This window comes from Monomorium pharaonis, chromosome 5 (genome assembly GCF_013373865.1).
Source record: "Monomorium pharaonis isolate MP-MQ-018 chromosome 5, ASM1337386v2, whole genome shotgun sequence".
Taxonomy (NCBI): Eukaryota; Metazoa; Arthropoda; class Insecta; order Hymenoptera; family Formicidae; genus Monomorium; species Monomorium pharaonis.
In genome coordinates, this window is record NC_050471.1 from 10,808,508 (window position 1) to 10,831,742 (window position 23,235).

The 23,235-nt window shown below is 39.7% G+C and overlaps 1 protein-coding gene and 1 long non-coding RNA gene across 3 annotated transcripts in view; both read right to left on the bottom strand.

Moving 5' to 3' along the window:
- Window positions 1-1,422: 1,422 nt before the first annotated feature.
- On the bottom strand, window positions 1,423-4,122 carry LOC118645456. The gene is made up of 2 exons (XR_004963144.1): window positions 3,392-4,122; window positions 1,423-3,235 (listed from the first exon to the last, which is right to left on the bottom strand). It is a non-coding gene; the product is annotated as an uncharacterized LOC118645456 (long non-coding RNA).
- Window positions 4,123-4,566: 444 nt separating this feature from the next.
- Window positions 4,567-23,235, bottom strand: part of LOC105832805 (sonic hedgehog protein A) — a 42,210-nt gene continuing 23,541 nt past the window's right edge. For both annotated transcript variants that reach the window (XM_036287567.1, XM_036287566.1), the window contains exons 3-4: window positions 8,162-8,423; window positions 4,567-6,339 (exon numbers count right to left, since the gene is read on the bottom strand). In XM_036287567.1, coding sequence (XP_036143460.1) covers window positions 5,636-6,339; window positions 8,162-8,423 — 966 coding nt within the window. In that variant the 3' untranslated portion in view covers window positions 4,567-5,635. The remainder of the gene's footprint in view (window positions 6,340-8,161; window positions 8,424-23,235) is intronic.

A 23,235-nucleotide genomic window follows, 5' to 3' on the forward strand; every position in this document is an offset into this window, starting at 1 on the left:
AGATAATTAACAATTTTCCTGATAATTGTTAATATCCAATAAATTGGAATAAAGAATAAGATTTTACTAACATGGGACAGTGCCTTGTAATCGGGATAAAATTCCTTATCGAACGAAGCTTCTTTGCTAAGCTCGGCTGATAATTCAAAAGCTTTCAAGATCGGATCTTCCTCGGTTTGACAAATGTATATTGGATTCGATATCGCCTTATACATAAACAATCTCATTTTTTCCATGGTTATGATATCGCCCTTTTCCCTTTCCGGTCTGCGATGTAGGGGGAGAAAAACAAATTAATGTAAATGCAAGAGTGGAACAAGTTTTTCAATCGCGCGGTACTTTTAATCGGTAGTCGACTCGGGCGGAAAAAAAAAAATTTCGTAAATTCGCGAAATGTTGCCTTGAAACGACTTGGGTATGCAACGGTATCGTACTTGCAAACTTGGTCGCAATTGCAACTAGGCGGATGTGGTTTCTGCAGAACGTGACGTCGGGATCTGAGCATGTCAATTATCTCGAAACGCCCGTATTGTGCCGCCACCGCAAGCGGCGTGGTATCGTCCGGGAAATCGGGGCTGTGAGTGACACCGGCGTATTCGAGGCCCGGCGTCAATTCATTCAGCTTATTCAATATCAGCACGGTGATTCTCAGTTGATTATCTCTGATTGCATGCAGATGCGTGTCGCCCGGATCAATATCAGGATGAGACAACAGATACTCGACCATCGCCGTATTTCCCTCGTCAACGGCAATGTGCAGCGCGCTAACACCCTGAAAATTTAAAATTCAATTAAAATTATTGACTAACAAGGAAAGTTTGCTTCATTCATGAAAATTTAAAAAAGGAAACAAAAAAAAAGAGAATTAAAGCGCACGAGACGCATTAGGAACCGTTATGCTTTTCGTTTCTATTGTTATCTGAGTAATTGTCAATAATCAGAAATGTGGAAATAGGGCATCTAAGGAAACGCAAAGCGACATAACGGTCGAGCGATCGAAAAATTTCTGAACTTTCCCGGAATTCCTTCCCCCCGCGAGCCCACGGTTCTCTTTCTGCAGTAAGATCGACTTTTAGAAGGCAATCGGCTCCACTCTTTTTCTCGGCCGTGTCCCTTTTTGTAGGAAGAATGGCTCGACGACGTTTCTCGCCCATCTGCGGTGCGTTTACAGAGGCGGGCTCCGACAATGGACCAGCACCATTGTTAACACCGACACCAGTCACAATATTCACTGATATTTTGGCTTTTCGACAGGCCCCTGGGACATCCACACGCCTAACGACAATAACACTTCGTGATATATGCTCGGCAAAAAGCCCTTGTTAGCCGTCCCTTGACAATAGACAGCTGCCGCCCTTAATGTCATGACTAGACGAGATTCTACGCTCGGTTAAATATTTGTTTGTTATTTGTTTTTGCGAATTTTGGAGGGAAAGGTGAATGATAAACGAAAACACACGCACGCGCGGATGTGTCCCAAAAATACTCGAGGCGTGTTTCCCGGAGTTAAAATGAGACAAACTCTTTACGGCTTAATTTTTATTATTAATAGTATTTTTTTTTAATATTAAATTTTTATTTTACAAAGAGAAAATAATTTGAAGGGACACAAAAGTCCTGTCAGAAGGTAATAGCTCGAATTGACGTATCGCGAGATTTACTGTGGTACATCATAGATCGCGCCGAGGCTCGCAAGTAGATCATGGAAAAGCTTCCGATGTCGAGAGAATTCCTATATAGAATTTATAGCGGAGCGGGCCATTTGAATAATTTTTATCAGGTCTCGGTTGAAACCATTGTCTTGTAAAAAGACGGTCTAAAATATGGCTGGAGATACACGAAGAACATCCAACTTCGTTTCTCTTTATATATCTCCTTTTCTCGTTCTCTTTTCCATCTCTCTTCTTCTTTCGCTCTCCCTCTCTTTCTCCTCCTCTCCTTCCATTCGCGTGCCATCTTTCTTCGTGCCGCTTCGGCATCTCGGCCTCAAAGTCAAACGAGAGTTTGGTCGCTTTTCTGGAACCCTCTCAGAGAGAAAGAGAGAGAGAGAGAGAGAGAGAGAGAGAGAGAGAGAGAGAGGGAGGGAGGGAGGGGGAGAGGCAAACACACTAAGGTAGTTACCGGTGTCGACCAAATGGATGAAGGAAACATTCCACGGGGGGTACGTGTTCCACTATAGAGTAAAGATCTGAGATAACTGGACTTCGCTTTCATTCTCTTCGTTTTGTTACCCTTCTTCCTGTATTGGTTCCGCCGTTTCTTGCACAGGATAAACCACACAAGTTTGTCAAAGACTAATAAGATGGTTAGATTCGCTTTAAGATATATAAATAAATATTTACAGATTATATAAAAACGTTCATGTTTGTAAGAATAAAATAATTTCTAAAAAATTAATCATTAATATTTTTTAATAACGTAAATTAAAATGTCTAATATTGATTATTTTCTTCTGTATTCTTATCTATTTTTTTTTCATTCTCTTTTTACTGTGAGTATCAAAGAAAAAAATAACAAATCTAGAAACGATAGAACAATTTAAACTACCAACAGCAGGCAGAACAATTTAAACGATCAACACACAACTTAAAGAAAAGAGTGACAGAGTTGACCTGAATATCGAAAATGCGAAAAGCGCATCTCTGTTTGACGCGCCGTCATTTTAGGGTGAATCCTAATAACATAAGTGACGGTGTCACTTAAACTACGAAAAGTGAAGAGAAGGATAGCTTTGGGAATCTTGATGAGCTGTTTAGTTTGGAAAATTTAGTTTTGGAGCCCGCCATTCGCACAACTTCCTGGGGAATTCGTTGAATCAGGTAGAAAAGAAATAGAGCTTAATTTATGGAAAATGCATTCTGTCATGGTGTAATTTAGTATTTCAAATCTCCAATTATTTGCAAATAATATTTGCATTGTTGACAGTTCTTGATTAAGTGATCAGGAAATAAGTTCTTTAATATACTTTCGATTTCGCACGAGTGAGTCTCTTCAACTCTCAGCTACAGTAATCCATATCTTATTTGTGATCATCAATATTTCATGCTTCTTCAAAATCAGAAAAGTGAGGAAATCATAAATTTATATAGGAACTTACTTGAAAATTGATAACATTTATATTAAAACGCGGATGTTTCTCCAAGAAATGTTGCACTTCGGTTACACTTCCGTCGGCGACTAGTTCGAAGAATCTTTTCTCAATTTCTTGTAAATGTGGATATGCTACCCCGCGATGCTGCAATAAAAATTAACTTTGAAATGAATCTGGAGATGTGTCACGACACTTTAATGTTTTATATTAAAAAAGATAAGCAAACAGAAACACACAGAACAGGGAGAGAGAGAGAGAGAGAGAAAGAGAGAGAATTTTATTAATATTTTTTAATCCTACATTTTCAAATTTGTCCTTTGTTCCGGCTATCTCATTATCCATTATCATGAGTGATCACTAGATTATAATAGTTTCCTATGATTATATAAAATAAGATTTATTTTTAATACACAAATAAATCGCTTGAAAAATTTTAGACATTAAGTATAAAATTTTTTAGAACAAAGAAATGTCAAAAATATTTTTCATATCGATTACATTTTGTTTCGATCTATGCAATATAGAAATGAAGTTGCTTCTATAGAATTTGTTTTTAACTCTTTAACGGCTAGTATTATATATACAGAGAGAAAGATTTCTTTAAATTTAATAAACCATTTTGTTCAATTATTTCAAAGCATATATTTCTTTGTTTCTAATAAATTTTATTAAATTTAAAGAAATATGTTTAAAATTTATTAAAAGAAATATAGGCTTTGGATTAGTCGAACGAAACGATTTATTAAATTTAAAGAAATTTTTCTCTCTTCTGTGTACTTATGTACATATATGTACAACTTTCTAAAAAAAGTCATAACTTCCATAAAAATGAACTTATCGACACCGACCTCGTTTTATTTTGAAAAAGGATGGAGCTATATAAAGAAAAGTTTGAGAATAAGGTCTTTTAGTTTTTGAACCCTTTCAGCTATACAGCATGTCAAAATTGTTCGAAAATTATTAAAAAATGAAAAATGAGAACAAATTTATTTATATATATATAAAATTAATGTAAGAAAGTCGATCGTTAAAGAGTTAAATAAATTTTAAAAAGTGTAGAAAGAAAAACGAAAACAAAGCAGAAAGAAATAATTGTTCTTTTAAAGATAATAAAAAAACATTTAATTTTTCTGTAATAATAAAATAATTGCTCTACAGTATAAAATAGCAAATAATGATTCTTATTTAAATTTTCTAACTTATTTTTTTAATTAATAAGTAGTATTCGCTGTACGAAAATAACAAAACACGATAATCTGCTTTCATTAATGATGTAATTCAATTTTTTGGGAAGGGGTATGTATATATATACATAAATTATAATTTGTTTGTATGCTATACAATGTACAAATAATAATAATATGATTAAAATAAAATAATTATATTATATAATATATAATATAATAGATATTTTTAATAATATATAATATTTTGAAGATAATTTAAATTATGTTTCTTAATATAAAATTGTCCTTATATTATTAAAATAATTAATTAACTGTTAATATGTTGATTATAATTGACTATTGTTAAAAATATGACACGGCGAGAGCAACACGATTTAACATTATTATACAGCGGTATTCGATAGTTACTGCCATAACCGATGACAATAAATATCTATAAAATTTGTTCTTTAGTCGCACTTTATTTCTTCCATTTCTGTCTTTTAAAATTGAAATCTACATATACCGATTTTATTTTAAAAGAAAAAAGTGCAAATTGATTAAACTCGAATATGCAACACTAAATTACATACAATATATAAGTAATGTTAATAATAAGAAAGAAGAAGAAGCAGCCCCCTTCTCATTGCATTAAGGAAGGGGGGGAAAAACAAAAAAGGGTATATACAATAATCTTTTATTATATCATAAAAACGCGTTATATATATAGATCCTACTTAAAATAAACATACTGCTTCATTTCTTTAAATTAATTACGATTTCAACAATATATAATTATAAAATATAGACATTTTCTTGTTGCTCGCACGTACATTAAGAAGTTTGTTTGGAATAACATTACAATAAAACAGTCGGCAACTATTAATATTTTTACACACTTGTTTCGTGACACAAAGGCAATTTCCTTCGACTTCAGAAACATGTATACGGGGAACGCACCCGCTTTGCAAAACACTAAAAATTGGAGAAAAAAATATTTGCATATTGGTTTATTGTCTATACACATTTAGAATGTGAAGAGAAAAATTCCGACTTCTTTCCTAAAGCTCTATTTTTTCATTTTTCTATCGTCTTAAAGATCTAATATATTACACGTCATTCGGTGAACACTGGCCAACTTGTGTTTTTCCTCTACAACATCTTTTGTTCTACGCGCGTAATCCACGGCGATGATCTATAGAAAAAAAGGAAGTTTCGAGAGATAAGAAAATATCTCGATGATTAATTAACACTAAGTTTCATGACTTTAAAAAGTCTAAAAAAAAGTCAAATTTGTGCTGAATACTCGAGCTTGCCCTCGATTATTCATTCGACACTTCACTCGGAGCACGGAGGTCTATTGTTCTTATCGTAGATCTCAGTTGTAGAGCATCTTCGACGGCAGAACGTAGGGGGCCAGCGAGTAGAGCATCGAGGCGTACCAGTGGACGCCCTTTTGCCCTTCTCCCGTCGTCGGCTCCGTTCCGTTGCGGTGTCTCGCTTCAAAGTGTTGCGGCTCGTCCAGCCTTTGCAGGAAGAAGGATGTGATCCTGTGCCAGATCCTCAACGGTAGGAAGGAGTAATGCGCCACCGACTGACTGTTGACGATGGCGTAGCAGGACGCGACGACGTCGTCCACGAGGAGGGTGCCTTCCATCGTAAGCGGGGCGTAAACCCCGTCCTCAAGGACCAGCTTCGTCTCGATGACGCTGTCCCATCGTAGACGATCGTCCACCTCGTTCGCCGCGCTCACCGCGCCGGCGTCACTCACGAGGATCCTGTCGCCTGGTTGCACGCTGCCGGCGAATATCGACGACCGATCCTCCACCGGCACCAGGTGCGTTGGCGTTAACGTCAGCACACGGCCGGACTTGGTCGTCAAGCGGATGAACTGCCTCCTCTCGGACGGCGCACGGTCCAGGAAGGCTATCACCTCGCTGTATACAACGTCGCCACGGGAGTCCAGAGCGGCGATACGCTCGCCGAGGTGCACCTCGTCCAGCCTCTTTGTGCTGCCGTCTTCCATACGGACCAGGCTCCTTCCGGGGAAACAGCCGCTAGACTTGCCCGCTGAAGACGATTCTGAAAATGAATTGCGTATAGAGAGAGATTGGACGATGAAACAAAACTGAGGAAGAAGTAAAAATGTACGTCGGTTTCGGTATACTGAAATAAAAAATATTGTTATACTCGCGATAGAGTTTAATAAAGCGTCGTTAAAATCATACATTTTTAAGAAAGACTGCGGTAAAAGTACCGATGGAGAAGAAATTTATAAGGAAAATGTTCAAAGAATATTTCTTAACGTAATTTTTCTGAAATCCCTTATGAAAACGAAAATGTTAAAATGGTGCAAAAAGAATGAAGTCATTCGTTAAGCGTGCATACAATCGCTCGTCGATTATATAATTAACGTGATTACGGTGAAAATTAGCAGAGCGTTAAATACGCGTGGAACGCATTCGCACTTTTTTGTTGCGCACTTTAATTCTCCTCCACCCCATTGTTTTCGTTCTCGTTCCCCTCAACATCGACTCGTATCGGTTTCGCGCCCATTTTTATGCTCGGTTTTAATTCGGGCCGACAAGCACGCCCTGATTTATCGGCATTTATTTTGAAATTCGAGACGCAACTGTGGTCTGGAACGAACACGAATCGCTGATTGCTCTCGTGTAGGTAAATGTTGCTGGACCGAAAGAGAAAGTATTAGATGCGCAACGAGGTTCTCTCGTAACTGAAAATTATTTTACTCTGAGAGACAATTTTCGTTTTATAAAAACACAAAAAATATGATTTTTAGTTTTCAAATATTAAATTTGCAGAATATTAAATTATTAATGCCAAAATATACAAATATCCTGCAGAAGTCTTTTGGTATATTCAACAATTTCTTCTATACATCATTTTTTAGCGCAAACATAACAGAGAAAGTTAACATTTTTTTAATCTACTTCAAATTTCTATGGATTCCGTAATGGATTCTACAATGGAACGATAAAGAGAATAGACAATACTTATTTATTTTGTTCTCTGTACGTTATTTAGGATTTTGAGCAAATTTGAATATCTGGTATTCGAATCGTTTTCATTTGAATTTGAATAAGATTCATGAGACGAATACTTTCGAAAAATTTGATTTTCTGAGATGTAAAATTATTCGATATTTTGGAAAACATTTAAGTCATTTAATCAATCGATTATTCGAATCGAATTGTTAAATCAAATTTGACACAAATAATATTGAATTTAATTTGAATTTGCAAGTAATACATATAATATTTTTAATATTACTGCATCGCTTAAGCATTTCTCTATGAGCAAGGCAAGAGAGAGCCGGTAAAATAGGTATTTCTAAGAATGTACAAGATAGTGGCGTCAATTTTCACGAGAAACGTAGACAAACACACGATATTTATTCAATTATTGATGTTTGATTGAAAAAAAGATTAATCTACTTCATGTACCTTTGGGAAACGATTCTAATCAAATTCATATAACAACATCAACAATATCAAATGAATTTATATCGCCATATAGATGATACGTGTACTCAAGGCATCAAGTCAGTTTGTCACACGCGACTCAAGGACAGTGTGACTTTAGTATCCTTGTTTCATTAAACGACGTTATTACCGCATCGACTTACGGCACCTTTATTGCATTAAACGACATCATTACACCTACCGTCCGGTAGTTTATACGCTCATCTTTATTGGCGCGAATTTTACGCGGGTATTAACGCGAAATGGCCGCAATTAAAATCCACACGCGGTTCGCGGATCGACCGCTTTTAATGTCCTCGCTCTCTTCGAAACGACTCGAGACAATTCAACAACAAGTTCATACAACTCTGCCGAGTTAATTTTATTAATCGGATTAATGGATTCTAAGCGAAATTACTAACCGGACTTGACGGAGCAATGTATGTGCGACCTAGACTCGTAATAGACCCAGTCGAATCCAGCCTCAACCGCGAGCCTCGCCAGCATCCCGTACTTGGAGTGATCCCGGTCGCTCGTCGTCACGTCGACAGCTCGTCCCTCGTAGTGCAAGGAATCTGAAGCGTGGGAGCCTCCCTCATCCCAGCTCTCGGTCACCCGCAATTTCACCCCAGGCCATTGGTTCATCACCGAGATCGCCAAAGTGTTGAGTTTCTCCTTGCACCTCTGTAATATTCACAATACGTTTCAAGATTGATGCGCACTGTAGATTAGCGTAGGCAAACGGGTGGAAGTAAAAATCACGATCTTTTCAAATCACGATCTTTACAAACATATATTATGTACACGACTTAAATTAATTTTTTTTACTTTAAACAGTATTTCGAAAATTTTGCAATTAGACTGGATACATTTTAGTTGTCCGAGCGATATGCTGGAAGAGAAGGTTTTATATTATCCAGGTTTGTTGTGAACATTTTTAACGTCGAAATATATTTAATGTCGAAACGTATTTTTAAGGATTTAAAATATTGATTCATCAGTGATTGTAAACACATATCTCTCTTGGCTCACTATCAAAAGGCTATTTCTGGTGTTATTTAGAATTCAGATTAAATAGACATTCGGAAATTCAAGATTACAGCTAGCTTTCGTTTCTTTAAGCGACAGATTCCTCACCTCAGCCCACTTTTCCGGTTAGTTCCGCTTAATACGATTTCCGTTACATTTGAAAACGTCGCGCGGAACGGCCGAAGCCTAAGGAATTCAGCCGATTTCATGGTGCACGCGGAAAAAGGGGGCCTTCCTCCTGGCCGGTGGCATCAGGTACAGAGCGATCGCTCTGTCGCGTGAATCGCCAGTTAGGAAAACGAATGCGTATTTTGACCGGTTATGAGGTCGGTCCTGGATCTTTAAGAGACTTTAACGGGCTCAGATCCGTGGCGAATCAACGGGCAAACAGGAATATAAATACGGCCGATGTCGAGGATCATTCGGTCACGCCGAAACGCTTCCCCCCCCCCTCCCCCTTCTTGCCCTCGAATCACTTCTCTCTTTTTCTCTCTTATTGTCTACCTCTAACATCGATGACGATGGTAGCCTAGCGGTGCTCCAGTGAGTCAATAGGGTACGCGTTCTCGTAACGAAGCATGGATAGCCGACTCAGTGAGACAGGGGCCAAAGTAGCATAGGACCCGTGTAAACCCGACCTTAATCCGGAACGCGGCGTATCGAGGGCGCGAGAAGCCAAACGCAAGGGAGCCTCCATTGACCGAAGCCGCGGCATTGTCGAAGGGTATTCGAGGCGTCCGAGGCCCGTGTTCAAATTGATTCTCGGAGGGCAATCGCCCACGCAGGGCTGTATCATGCGGATGACTGATCAGGACACAGACAGGCCCGCTTGTGCGTGAACGCGCCCGCTGTAAATCGAGCGGCTCTCCCTCCCCCCCCCTCCCCCCGTTCGGAGTTGCCGAAAGAATTTCCTTTTGCACTTTTTATTCCCAGCTGAGCGCGCGCAGGAAGATCATTTTCGGGACGGCACAATCGACTTTTGCGGAGGAGCAAGGATGGGAGATGAAGGGAGCGGAGGGCGTCGCGTCGTCGTCACGAGGAATCTCTGTCGATCGCGAGAACGCGCTACGCGGCCGCGACGAATTTTACACACTCTCCGCTCCGGCCTGTATCTTACCCCTTTTTCATTCTCATGGTATTTCAATGGCGGTACACGACCCGACGTCGTGTGTACGTCGGACACGAGGCGGCTCGCGATCCGCGCGGCCACAATGAGACCCGTTCGACGCTAACCGGCCGAGAATGGAGCGGAGCTAACAATGTCCACGAATTTGCAGCTTTCCTTGCGGCAATTAGCTCCTATTGAGTGCAGACGACGGAGAGCCTTCTCGCCGAGGGACCGGTCAGTCCTACCTTCCCTCCTCTCCGCCGCTTCTCGCCTATTTTTTTTTATTTCCTCGCGCTCACGGGATCGGATCCTCGCCGGTGGAAACCTTCACGCCACGTGCACGCGATTGCCGCAAGTGAATTGCATTCCGCCCGTCGGCCTGTCGGATGAATTTCCATTAAAGTCCCCGAGGTTCAAAATAAACCCCTGTGTGAACGGACACACATCTAAAGTGGTGTAGATTCCGCTCAACAGGCGGTATTTAATTCCCTGGGGTGCGATACATTTCGCGAAATTTATAGCCAAGGCTACCCGGCTTGGACTGCGTGTCGTGGACAACCGACTTAAAATTGACTTTTCATATTATAATACATCCGGTGCAAAACGCAGGCTCGTTGCCATGCCGCGCTTGGAAAAGTCGATTTAAAACGAATCAATCATCTTATGATAATTGGAATAACATACTTCGGCTTCCGAGATTGTATTTCTACTTAAAAGTTATTGTCGAACGGATTATACGCAAAGGCGGGATTATAAAGGAGTATGCAGGAATGTACGTTTCGATTTCACTTGTCACCAAAATATCGATCGAATATATACATATTTCTGATACAAAGATTATGATCAAAAATCGATCCTCCAAAAATTTTCTCATGCCCCTTTGACTTTCGTGCGCAGTCTCCTCGCGCTGCACGATGAGAACCGAGGTAATAGAGCATGAGAATGACGACGGAGTCAAGAAGAAGCAGAAGAAGAAGTAGAAGAAGAAGGTGGAGAAGGGGGAGGGTATAAAAGGCTGCGAAGGAGTCTCGTATAAAGAGAGGGAAGAATGGTGAAGGGCCCGAGAGATATATCGGCCGTGGTGCGCTATGGGGAGCCTTGTTCGCACAGCGGGGTACTCCCTGAGCCCCTCCCAGACTTTACATCTATTTACAAATATTTTGGCGGACTTGAAGAGATACAGGATATGATGGAGTGAGAAGAAGTGCGCGCGGTTGGCCAAAGCCGAGAATGTCGGGTCTTATGAAAATCCATTTCGAGTAAAAAATGACTTGGCCCATGATACATTAGGGATAAGGAGCGTTACGCGAAGGTGGGAAAGGAAGGGGGGGAGGGAGGGAGGGAGGGAGGAGGAAGAAAAGAACTGCGGCGGAAATCGAAAAAAGTTCAGCCGAGTGCTTGTACGCGCGCCGAACGCGTCCCGAAAACGACTGTTCGTGTGAAACGCAAAAGGGAAGCCGCGGCTTTAGTTCACAGAAAGGACCTTAATGGAATTGGGCCAATCTCAATTTCTGTGAGAGGTATGAGGATGAAAGTTTCCTGGAAATCATTTGAAGGAGCATCGTCATTCGGAATATTGCTCGTCCACTTATTATAATGGTTCTCGATCGAATCGAGAATAAGAGAACAACAGAGTATTAACAATGTAGCGAATTCTTTTGTACATAAGTACTGTGAAATAAGCGTAATGGAACGCAAATACTATTTGTAAAAAGTTTATCGACACTTGAAATTTTTACGGAGCTAAGTTATGTCCAATTAATTCTTACAAGAACAAATAAAAAGGTTAAACACATACACACACGCACGCAGGCACATGCATGTTACGAATAGCAGGCTGCCAGTAGCTGAGAAACCAGTCAGGTTGATGGGAGATGATGGGTCGCATCGTGTGAAGGATGCTCTCCGCGTTCTGCCCCGATGTTATTTTATCTCTTCTTCATCACTCGGCCCCGATGGCCACTAATTACGAAGCGCATGTCGCTTACACCTCGTTTACATATTTCGTATCTTATCGCTTAAACATGCAGGTAAACTCGTGTTAACTCTCGCGCGTCCGCGACTTCGCTCGCGTGCGTATATCCTGCGGTGTATAATCAACGTAGCGGCATTAAAGCGATATTAATTTCCCTGTTTGGCATGCTACTAATTGCCCTCGGTGCATATTACGGCTCGTTAAATCGCAGATAACGTCCGCGAAATTGTCGAGCCATCGAGAACAAAGGAGTGGGACGTCGAGACAAACGACGTTGGAGTGTTGCCGAACAGTTGGAGACGCTGGCCAAGGGTGTGGAGGTCAAGGAGCAGAAGGAAGATGAGAAGGAGGAGGAGGAGGAGGAGAAGGAGGTGGTGGTGGAGATGGAGGAGAAGGTGGAGGTGGAGGTGAAGGAGAAGAAGGATAGAGAAAGATGAAGAGGAGAAGCACGTTAAAGTAGAAGAAACGGCGGGAGCAAAGGAACCCGAAGACGGGCCACGTACCGCTGGCTCGGAAGGGGGTTGGGTCCGAGATGAAGGAAGATGGTGTGCGAAGCAGGACTGGGCTCCATACCAGCATCCACAGACGGAGCCCCGCCCCCACCGGTTTCTTCTCCGTTTCTTCTCCACCTCCGGGCTCGCTCTGGCTTTACCTTCCCGCGGTCAGGCCAACCTTTTATTCCAATCTTCTTGTTTTAACGTGCTCGTTGCTTTACCCCCTCCTCTCTCGTGATCCACCACCCTCCGCCTCCTTCTCGGCGTTCCCGCCGTCCACATGCCGGCCGCATTCGAGAGCCCCGAGAGTGGGTCCCCAATGTTCCATTCACCGCGCAACAAAATGAACCGCCCAGGCGTCAGCTGATCTTCCAGGAAGCCACTTCCGCCTCGACGGTAACCCCCGTGACACCCACACGGTCCGTATTTTTATCAATTCCGCTGATCGCCAAGGATTTAAATTCTTAGACAGTGAGAGGAGTTTGCGGCCCGCGCGGACAGTTTGAAATACTTTTATGGACTTTTAAGATCGCTAGCACCATTCAGATTATCGTTTCTTCTACTTTCCACAGATTTTTATCGAGATTCTTATAGGCCGGCTCTTTCGTTTTTTCTTCTTTATGTGCGACCGATTTTCTACTCGATTAATCGACGACTTAAAAGAGTCGATCGAAATGAGACACGATCGGTACACGGAGGACAATGGCCCGGGACCAAAGAGATGACACGGCAACAATGGTAGTCGTGCTTTCAGAGAGAATCGTGCGAGGTGCATCGAGTGTTTGTCGAGCTCTCTAGATGGTCCCAGCAATAACGACTGAAGAGCAATCCCTGCGCCGGGACGACCTATCTCACGCTTCTCTTCGTCTCTCCTTCCTTCATCTTTATTCTGATTTCTTTCGCCTCGTAGCTGCTCATTTGTATGCCATACGAATCTACATTCTTTGTTTTAGCAGTTCGTCAAACAATCGAATATTCTCCTCGAGTCAACGAAGACGAATTTGTGAATTAAAAATTCAATCCGCAGTGACTATTTCTTTTCCCAGACTATTAGTCAAAGTAAATCTTAAACGCTCGTTTATAATCAATAATAATAGTTAAAGTACTCCGCACAACTAATTTTCTCTAAACTTTGCGTAAAATTTTTATGTTATTTTTCCCTGTAAAATCTAAATTGAATTTCCTTGTAACCAACGTGTCATCTTGCCAATATGCAATTTCCGGGAAGCCGATCGACGTAACGATCAATCTCGCTAAGGAATTTTCAACCTGCCGTGCTTTCGATCCTTGTGTTTCTGCGCTCTTAGCAGATCAGGTTACATCCTTATTGCTTACCTGCGCAGTGACACTCTAAGACGAGAGCGCGCGCGACAACAAGGCGAAAGAGAACTTAAAAGGCTCAGGCGGGTATTAACTGCGGACTTTAAAAAGTAGCTCTTTAATGTTTTCACAGTAGTGTGAAGTGTTGATATATACAGAGTGTCCTTAAAATATTTGACCAGACTTTTATCAATGTGCTATACCAATCATGCGCACAATATTTTCTTGTTACTTCAAATGATGGGATAAAACTGTTTTAGATTTAGATTCCGATTGAATTAAACGTTCTTGAAAAAAGCAAAATATTCAATGTTCTAATCTTAATTTACAAATGTCCGCTACGCTTGTAACAAGCTCGTTGCGCTGTGTCACGGATAATTAATGAAAACAGTATTCAAATGCCATCGTCGCGGATCATCAGGAATCCTTCTGGTTTTCTCTCGCCAGCTGCGGCCGGCCGCGCGCAATTTCCTGGAAAGCCCGATCGATCCGCCTGGATCGCGCGCGCGATCAAGGAGGCTCGAACCTGTCGCGGGACCGATCGAGGTCTCGTCGCGTCCCGGGGAGCTCATGTTACATCCTTATTACATACCTGAGCGGAAGACAAGACCCGCGAGAAGGGACAATCGAGGCGGCGGTGGAAGATCGAAGTCGACGGAGCGCAAGGCCCTTTTGTCTGTGGGAACGGATTACCCACGGAGAAGAGAGAAGGTGAAGGAGGATCAGCCGGAGTGATGGCGACAAGAGCGGGGGAAGGGGTCCGAGGAGGACCCGCAAAGCGAGAACGTGGCAGGACGGGGGGAGGAAAGGGGGAGAGGGAGGACGACACCAGGGGCGTGTTATTTTGGCCCCGAGGCTCGTCACGCCCGTCGTCGACAAGCTCCTCGGGCTCCACTCCATGAAGGGGCGACCACGGGTGATGATGCCTCGTCCACCGCAATCAAAGCACGCCTCGTCGCTTCCACTGTTCGCTCCGCTGCCCGATCGCTCTCGCGCGGCTTCCTCCTTCTGTCCCGCGAAGCGACCGGCTGTCCGTATCGATATCCCTTCGTGGTCGCGAAGAAGAACGTGCGAGATTACGTCAAAGAAATTGTATCAAACCAGAAATTGAAAGATCTGACGAAGAACACGTGAGAACAGGTCGGAAAAAAAAAGAAATATTACACACGACGAAGATAATAATAAAGGAAGATGGAAAGAATATTTTTTGATATTAATATGCTATGAAATGAAATATACACGTAAATATACAATATACTTATTGGCTGAAGATGTAAAAAATAAAATTCGATAAAAAAACATAAATATAATTATAATTCTTTTATCAAACTACATTTGGTCCGAGGAAGGAATGTAAAAACGAGAAATTGTACATAAAGGGTTGAAAGTTGGGAGACACTCGACGCCCTGAACTCGAGAGCTCGTTGCGCTGCGGCGAGCCGACGGAGGTGCGGGAAAGAGAAGCAAGAAATGAGAAGGGAAAAGAAAAAACAAAAGAGAATGGAGGAAAGAGAGAGAGAGAGAGAGAGAGAGAGAAAGGACGAGGTATATGTATACGAGAGAGGATGGATATCGTGTTCCAAATCGGGATCCGAGGGATCGGGTTATTAGGATCGAAATGAATGTAAATCCCCTTAACACGATCCCCGGCCAAAACACGGCTACCCGCGGCTCCAAAAGTGGCCAGATTAGATACCGCCGCGGCAGGGCCGGCCCTGCCTGGGCCCGCTACGATCCCGCAGGATGTAGCAGTCTGATCCTATCTCCCTTTACGTTCTTCTTCTTCGCCGCCGCCGCCGCCGCCGCCGTCGCCGTCGCCACCGCGTCCAGCGCCCTGGGACCTATCCTATAAATGGGCCTTAAATCTCGCGCGGGGACCGCAGGAATGCTTGGTGCGCGTCCGACTTAACGAGGTTTTAATCGTCGTCACACAGTATTCACGCACAACACTTTGACGAAGGTGCCACGTGTGATGCGTGCCCTTAAATCAGGAAATTATTAAACGGCTTTCCGCGCGTTATGATCGCGTTTGTTGATAATATCAAAGCGCTAAGTGGCAATAACCACGAAACCCCGTTTCATCGTTAACCCCGGAGATGCGTTTTATCGGCGGAGAGGACTCTGTTTCTCGGGAAAATGATCGTATAAAAGGGGATTAATTTCGTTTCTTACTAAACAGGAAAGTAATTTCTTTCATACATTTTGAATAAAGTGCTTATCGATCAGCATAACGGGAAAAGGGACGAGTAACTTAAGTGGCCAATGATTGCTTACGATTTACCTTATCTCCCTAGAATACTCAATAAATCTTATTTGACAAATCGACTTTTCATGTGAATCAGATACGTGAATGTCAATTTGTCACGTCATTCGATTAGCCCGAACGAAAATAGAGGAGGGAAACCCATCGAGTCGCGTTCCTTCGAATGGACTAATCTCGTCGGTGATATCTGGGGTGATAAGGACATTCACGTAGCGGATATTTCACGGTGATTCAGATTGACGTGTATCTGGCACGTTCCGTCTTCTATCGACGATAAAGATCGTTATCACTGACAGCTTGCCAACACGTCGGAAAGTTCGCGCGCGCGCGCGACGGGTGTCGCATCGCCTCCGGAAAAATTCGCTCGACGTTGTCGGGGTTGGGATTACGAAACTTTATATAGCGACACTCCTCGTAAATGCCACTGTAAATCATGGAGTTATAAGGCGAATTCGTCGAGCGCGCCGTAAGGCAGCGCGACTGAGGCAGACCGCACGGAGAAGTATGTCGAGGCGGAATCGTGACTAGTTTTCTCCCTCCCACCCTTTTTCTTCACCCTATCTCTGCCTTCTCGCCTGTGATTTCTACCGCGCGTGATAAGTCACCTTGATTTGTGGTCGGAATGAAGTCGTAATAAAAAAATCTCGCCCCGCTAAACTGACCGTACTTTCACAGTCGCGAAATTCTTTTTACGAAAATTAAAGTTGCACGCGACATACACTTTTTTGAAAGAAATTTAATTTGTATCATACAACGAGAATTAAATTATAGTTGCAAATGGACAGTAATTTGATTTGATAAACGACTGAATTATTAATCTCAAGTTAGACCGAGTCTTCCATTATTTCCCATTTTATTGTAAAGGAGCTTAATAAATTTAACTTGAGAAATCGCTTGAAACGTTAATCACATAAAAAATTTTAATGAAATAAGGACCATTCCTTAGACAAAATAAAAAGTATGATTTTTTCACAAGAAAATGAACCCAATTACATTATAAATATAACACATTACGTAATACCGTGTCGGATATATATCCGACCGGGGAGCCAAAAAAGAATAGGGTTTCATTTCTCGCGCTGAAAATATCGACGCTATGAAATGACGACGGCGTGTAAAAACGGCTCTTCTGATTATTATTGCATGATTTTCTTATTAATTAAAGATTCTAAGTTTGTCGATTGAAAAAGCAAATTTCGCGGAACGTTTGATCGGTAGTGAAACACAAAAATACAATTTCGTAAAGATGTTCCGCGAATTTGTTGAATAAAAGCCGAAAGCTATGAAAGTCGACTTTACGCAAGAGGAGCATTCGTATCCCGCGTTGATCTTACGCAGAAATTTAAAATGGGGCGTGTTTGATCGCGCGATACTATTCGCAAAATTTCAGTTTGTGTGCTCTAGAGATCCTCGAAACAGTCTTACCGATTTATTAATAGTTCCCAACACATTATTTGAACCTTTGCAAATTTATCTAGAAGCGCGTTTATTTATCGCTTCACCGTGCATCCGGATTGCGTCAGTTTTCCATTCTCTTCTTCGTATTTTTTGACGAGAGGTGTAACGTGTCAATGAATTTATAGTTACAGAATTTGTATTGTAAAAAAGTTAACGATTTTCGTCTCGGTTATTTTTCACACACATACACACACAGTAACACACATTAACCATTTATGTTAGGATGCACTTTGCGTTAAAGAAAATTGCTAATCGCGCAGCATAATGTTTGCACGAGACATAAGATTCGCGATTCGTTTGCACAAATGTATATAAAGTGCAAATATATGTATACCTTAAAACATATATGAATATTTTTTTCCAAACGGGATCCCATACATCATACGCGCTTTACACGCAACGCGCAACGTGGCCAACACAATATCTACAACGTAGGCGGATGATTATTTATCTTGTCATTCGCGTGATTACTCGTGCCGTCGGCACGAACTTCTAAAGCACCTGTCTGTGAGTCACCCATGGCAATCCCAGTGCGCTTTCTCGTCCGACATCGACAAGCGTGGGACAAGCAGTTCCGAAGGAAGGAACTAAAAGTTGAAAGCATTTCTCTCAACCTGGAGAAAGGTAGTCGAATCGAACAAAATTAAAATAATAGATTATTTTTTAATTCCTTACATAAAAAGATAAAATAAGAAATTGTTTTTTAAAAGCTAGTTGTTTCGCAAAGAGTGTATTACGGATTGTTGATTAATTTTCCAAGTAACTGGAAATATTTATTGCGATAAGAATCCATCATAAACAAATATATATTTTATATTTTTGTGTTTTAGTTATAATATTTTTGAATTATAAAACCGTATTTAAAAATCAATTAGTTAGTAGATTATTAATTTTACACAAAAATTATTACGTTACATTTTCTTTTGGCTCGTTTAATTATTGCATATGTTTAACATCCATTTTCACTAACGTAGATTAACCTTGTTCTCAGTTTAACTTATTCTCCGTCTTTTAATTCTTAGAACTAAAAAAAGATAAAGGATAAGTTAAACCACAATCGAGTAATCTGCATTGGTGAAAATAGACATAAGAAATGCAAAGGTATAACTCGAGAAAAAAAGAAGTCAGACGCAGCAAAAGATCCAGTAAAAGAAGTACAGAGAGATTGTGAGAGTGGAAGAAATGTTCACGGCACGTCCACTAAATCAATCAGTCGCGAGCAGCCGCGCTAATTAGTGCTAATTGACCTTTAGACCCGTCGGTCTTTAGTCTCTCGGCATGTTATTTTCACCGGGTTCGCTTCTTACGTATCTGCATACAATTAGTATAAGAGACAAGAGCAAATTGTATTACTACGCTCTTTTGAAATTTGATTTATAAAATTTAAGCGCTATCACACCGAGAGAAAAATGTCGAAGTATTAAGAATCAAATATTTCTTGTGACGTTTTCTTCGATATTTATTTGTTATAAAAAAATTTATTTGTAAAAACAAAATATACATTTCGGTAAAATATTCTATGACATAGTCATCCAGTGTGCGTAAAAATAAATAATTTATTTACTCAAAACAAAACATTTAATTCGCTCTATTTAAATAAATCATTTATTAGAGAAAAATAATTAAAAATTTTTTATGGGAAATATTGTATATTTTACTCCAAAAATTTTATCCCTAAGAAATAAGCCTAATTAATAAGAAAAATGAGATACATTTCTTAGAAATATATATTTCGTTTTGGCAAATAAATTTTTTTATAATAAATAAATATCGAAAAAGACGTTATAAGAAATATTTGGTTCTCAAAACTTCGACATTTTTCTCTCAGTGCATGAACTGTGTCATGCATATAGTTGGCTATATGCAAAGTAGCGCACGAAGAAAAATAATCGCATTCGCAATTACACGTCCGCATGTAAATACGCGCACACAGTGCACCGTTTGCTATAATCATACATGCGATTTACATTCTAGATAAAAACATGACCTGTTCAGATAATAAAAAATAAAAATTTATATTCCATACATTCATTGCTTTTTTTATATAAAATCTACTACAAACAAAACTAATCTAATCTAATCTTTATACATAGTCTTTATATATGTTGCGTTTTGCGGAACAACGTAAAATATATTTATATAAGCGATAAACAATTTTTTAATCTAATATAAATGAAAGGCTTCTAGAAACTCTAGTAAATTATAAATATTTTGTGACAAATGACTCGTATGTTAAAAAAAATGTAACTTACTAGGTCAGTTTTGGAATTCGATTTCTCAGACTTAGTTCATTTTTCATTATGTTGCAAAAATTAATTATTACAAAATATAAAACAGTAATAAAAACTGTTGTACCATCTGATAGAAGACACTTTCTAGTTTACATTTACATTTTCAAAATTCTTTTAGCTTTTATTTAAAAAGTATTATTCAAAAACAAAATGGTGTGCCTATATTGATTATTTCCATTTAGCTATAGTTATTATATTGCTCCTGTATATGTTTATTTTAATATTGTTAGATTTTTTAAACTAATTTTAATTAAGATTAATTATAGATTTCATTCTTAGATTAGCAAGATTATATTTTTCTACCTTTCTTTTTCATCAACATGTCAAACTTTTGTCGATTTTAATTATTTTACATGTAAATGTACGTATTATTTGTTGATATTTTTTAACTCTCTGGATATTAATCTAATGAAAAAAGAGATTTTGATTTAAATAATGTTACAAGTGTAAAAAATGTAATAAACAAAAAAGTATTATATAACTGGAATATTTTTACTCTCTTAGATTGGGGATATTTTATGTTCTTGTAAGAGATTTATACTAAAGACCTACACAGCAGGTTTACTTCAATGATGTTTATTGATATACGGCGCTATCGAGCGTAGATAACGATTGGCCTGAATCGCCATGTTATTTTGCATTCCATCACGTATTGGTTATCTCACCCTACGATTTATCGATTAAATCTAAGCACGCTGTTGGCGCCACTCCAAATTTCCGACGCAGTAATAACTTACACATTCGCATTATTTTGTGATTTCTTGCTCTGGTACATGTAATGTATCTCACTAGAATATTAATATGTAATATAATTATCGTGATAATTAAAAGGCATCAGGAAAGAATTCTAATAACAAGATTATGATTTTACGGTACAGTTCTTATTTGATTTATTATTGATCTACAGCTGTGCAATAAACAGCGTAATTTGCTCGACGAAAAATTATTGATATCCTATCTCGGTACAAGATATCGGAGTTTGATAACTTCTAGTTAAACAATCGCGTGTGTAATTGCGCTACTTGTTGTCGATAATCCGATATTCGTGCCCCGCGGGACGTGAATCGCGCCCGACAAGTAAGTAAGGGGATCGTTAAATCCATTGTGAACGCATTACCGCCAACCTACCTACCCGGGGTCCTCGAAGGTCAACGGAAGGAAAAGAATTCGAGGGGTCGAGTGGGCTACGGATAGTAGATTTGTATACGCGACTCTCTCTCCGGAGTCATGAATAAAACTGAATAGCCGAACCGGTAACCTAAACCCGAAGTCACTCACCACCTGTTGCCTTTGTGTTTATACACATCGGCCCTTTCACAAGTAAAACGATTCTCAGATCGATGACTACTTTTTTGTCACCCCCTTTAGATTTAAGGCTCCGCGGATCTTAGATTCACAATAATATGTCTCACTATTATTTTATTAGTTCAGACTATTGAAGACACGTAGTAGAACAGATATAGACTCGTATACAATGTATCTTGAAAAGCATACACATAGTATAAAAACATTTTGTATTTGTGTTAAAATTTTTCCTTGAGAAAGTTTTGTGTTAAATTTATAACACATTTGTTAATTTAACATATTGCTGTTGTGTTAATTCAAGTAAACTGTTAAGTTATTAAAATAACTGAAAAAAAGTGTAAAAAGTAACGCAATGTGCACGTACTTTAAATTTTACATAATAAATATGTTCCTTATTACCACATTATCAGTGACAGCATTTATCTGTTAAAATTGACTGAAAAAAATGTTGAGTTTACAAGTCCCGCCAGTTAGTGCGCGGCGCCGCCGATAGGCGAGCAAGCGGCTTAACTCTTTCGGGAATAAAATGCAACTGACGCGATACATAAAGACCACTTGCAGCGTGATTAAGGCAAACCAAAAATAGTTCCAAAAAATTTAGAGAGCACATATAAAGTTTTTGTCGACGATCCTGAAACAATCTATATATGCAATTGTATGAAAATTTTTTCAACATTTCTAAAGTAATTATTATTGAACATATATGACATGTTTAATTAACATATATAACGTGTTAAAATAATATTATATAACGTTAAAATAACATATATAATATATATGTTACATTACCATTATTATAATTTAAAGTAACATGTTGCATATTTTACTTTGATATAATTTTCTTATTAAATTGTTACATAAAAATTATGTCAAATTATAAAATTTACATTTATTTGTATGTTAAATATAACATAATATTTATGTTGCTATTTAACATATGCTTAATATGTTAAATTAACACAAAAATTTGACTGGATGATTTGGGACATGTGAAATGTGTTAAATTTAACACAAAATTATTTACTATGTACAGTTAATGAATTCAGAATCAGGTTCTCGACAATAAAAATTCCACGACTAACTGCAAAGTTGTTGAATAACAATACGTGAGATATTTCGTAAATTATAATTCACCAATATTAAGTGACAATATTTTTAATGTCAATTAAAAATATTGCCAATTAAACTGCTTTATAATAAAAATTTTTTAAATTTTATTTTGAGATTTTATTAGAAGGATACGTTTAACATCAAAACTACTATATTTAGAGAAAAGAACTAATGTAATCTCAAAATTAAAATGAATTATTTTATTGATGGAGCTCGATAAGAATCTCGCGTCGATATTAACGGTATATAAATGCGCGTTAATAATGTCAAATGATTTCAGATATATCTGCCGGATGGCTGCCAAGCGTGTCTCAAAATTATGTAGCGAGATGTGTCCCGTCGTTAAACACGGCATTGCAAATTAAACACGGTTGCGCCGATTAAACGCGTAATCGATAAGATCAATCTAAGTAACTCCTCGGCTGCGGCGGCTCGCTGATGGCGAGATTACTCGGAAGCTACTACTTCGTTATGATTTCCGCGGCGTGTATACGAGCGGGTATTAATTCAATCTTTCACGCGTGCACGAGCGAGAGCAGGTAGCAGCGCGTCTTGTCACGGGAAATTAAGATTAACATTCAGAGGTGGCGTGTACGCGAGGTCGTTAGCGATATTTACAAGTGCGTACGCGCCGGAGCAATAAACTCGTTGCTGCGAGTCTTATCTCAGCGTACCGTAAAGCAATAATCGAGCCGTTATCCCGCGCTGTAGGCGAGAACGGCGGAGCTCATTGACGATACCGAGGGGTGGAGAGGGACACTTTGCGACGGTCGCGTTGCTGCGGCACGCGTTGGCGTATGAGTACCGTTCGTCTTAAAAAAGAAACTCTTTCCGAAGAGGCATTCTTTTGCAACGATCTTAAGAAATATGAAAGTGACCTGAAAAGATCATCGTTAACTTTTCCGGAGCCGCCGACGGCTTTTTCCCTTATTAAAGAATAAGTAAATAAATAAATAAAGGCGCGAAATTAGATCCGTCCGTGCCGCGAAATTATGTAAATCTGCGCGATCCTTCGCGCAGATTTTTCGCGAAGAAACACGTCCCGGCTGTAAATCCCTTCGTTCGCTGCCCCTGGTTAAATGTTCGGCAGCGTTATCGGTGTCGAGTGGTAGCTCGTTCGCCGGGGCGAACGGGGTGGCGGGA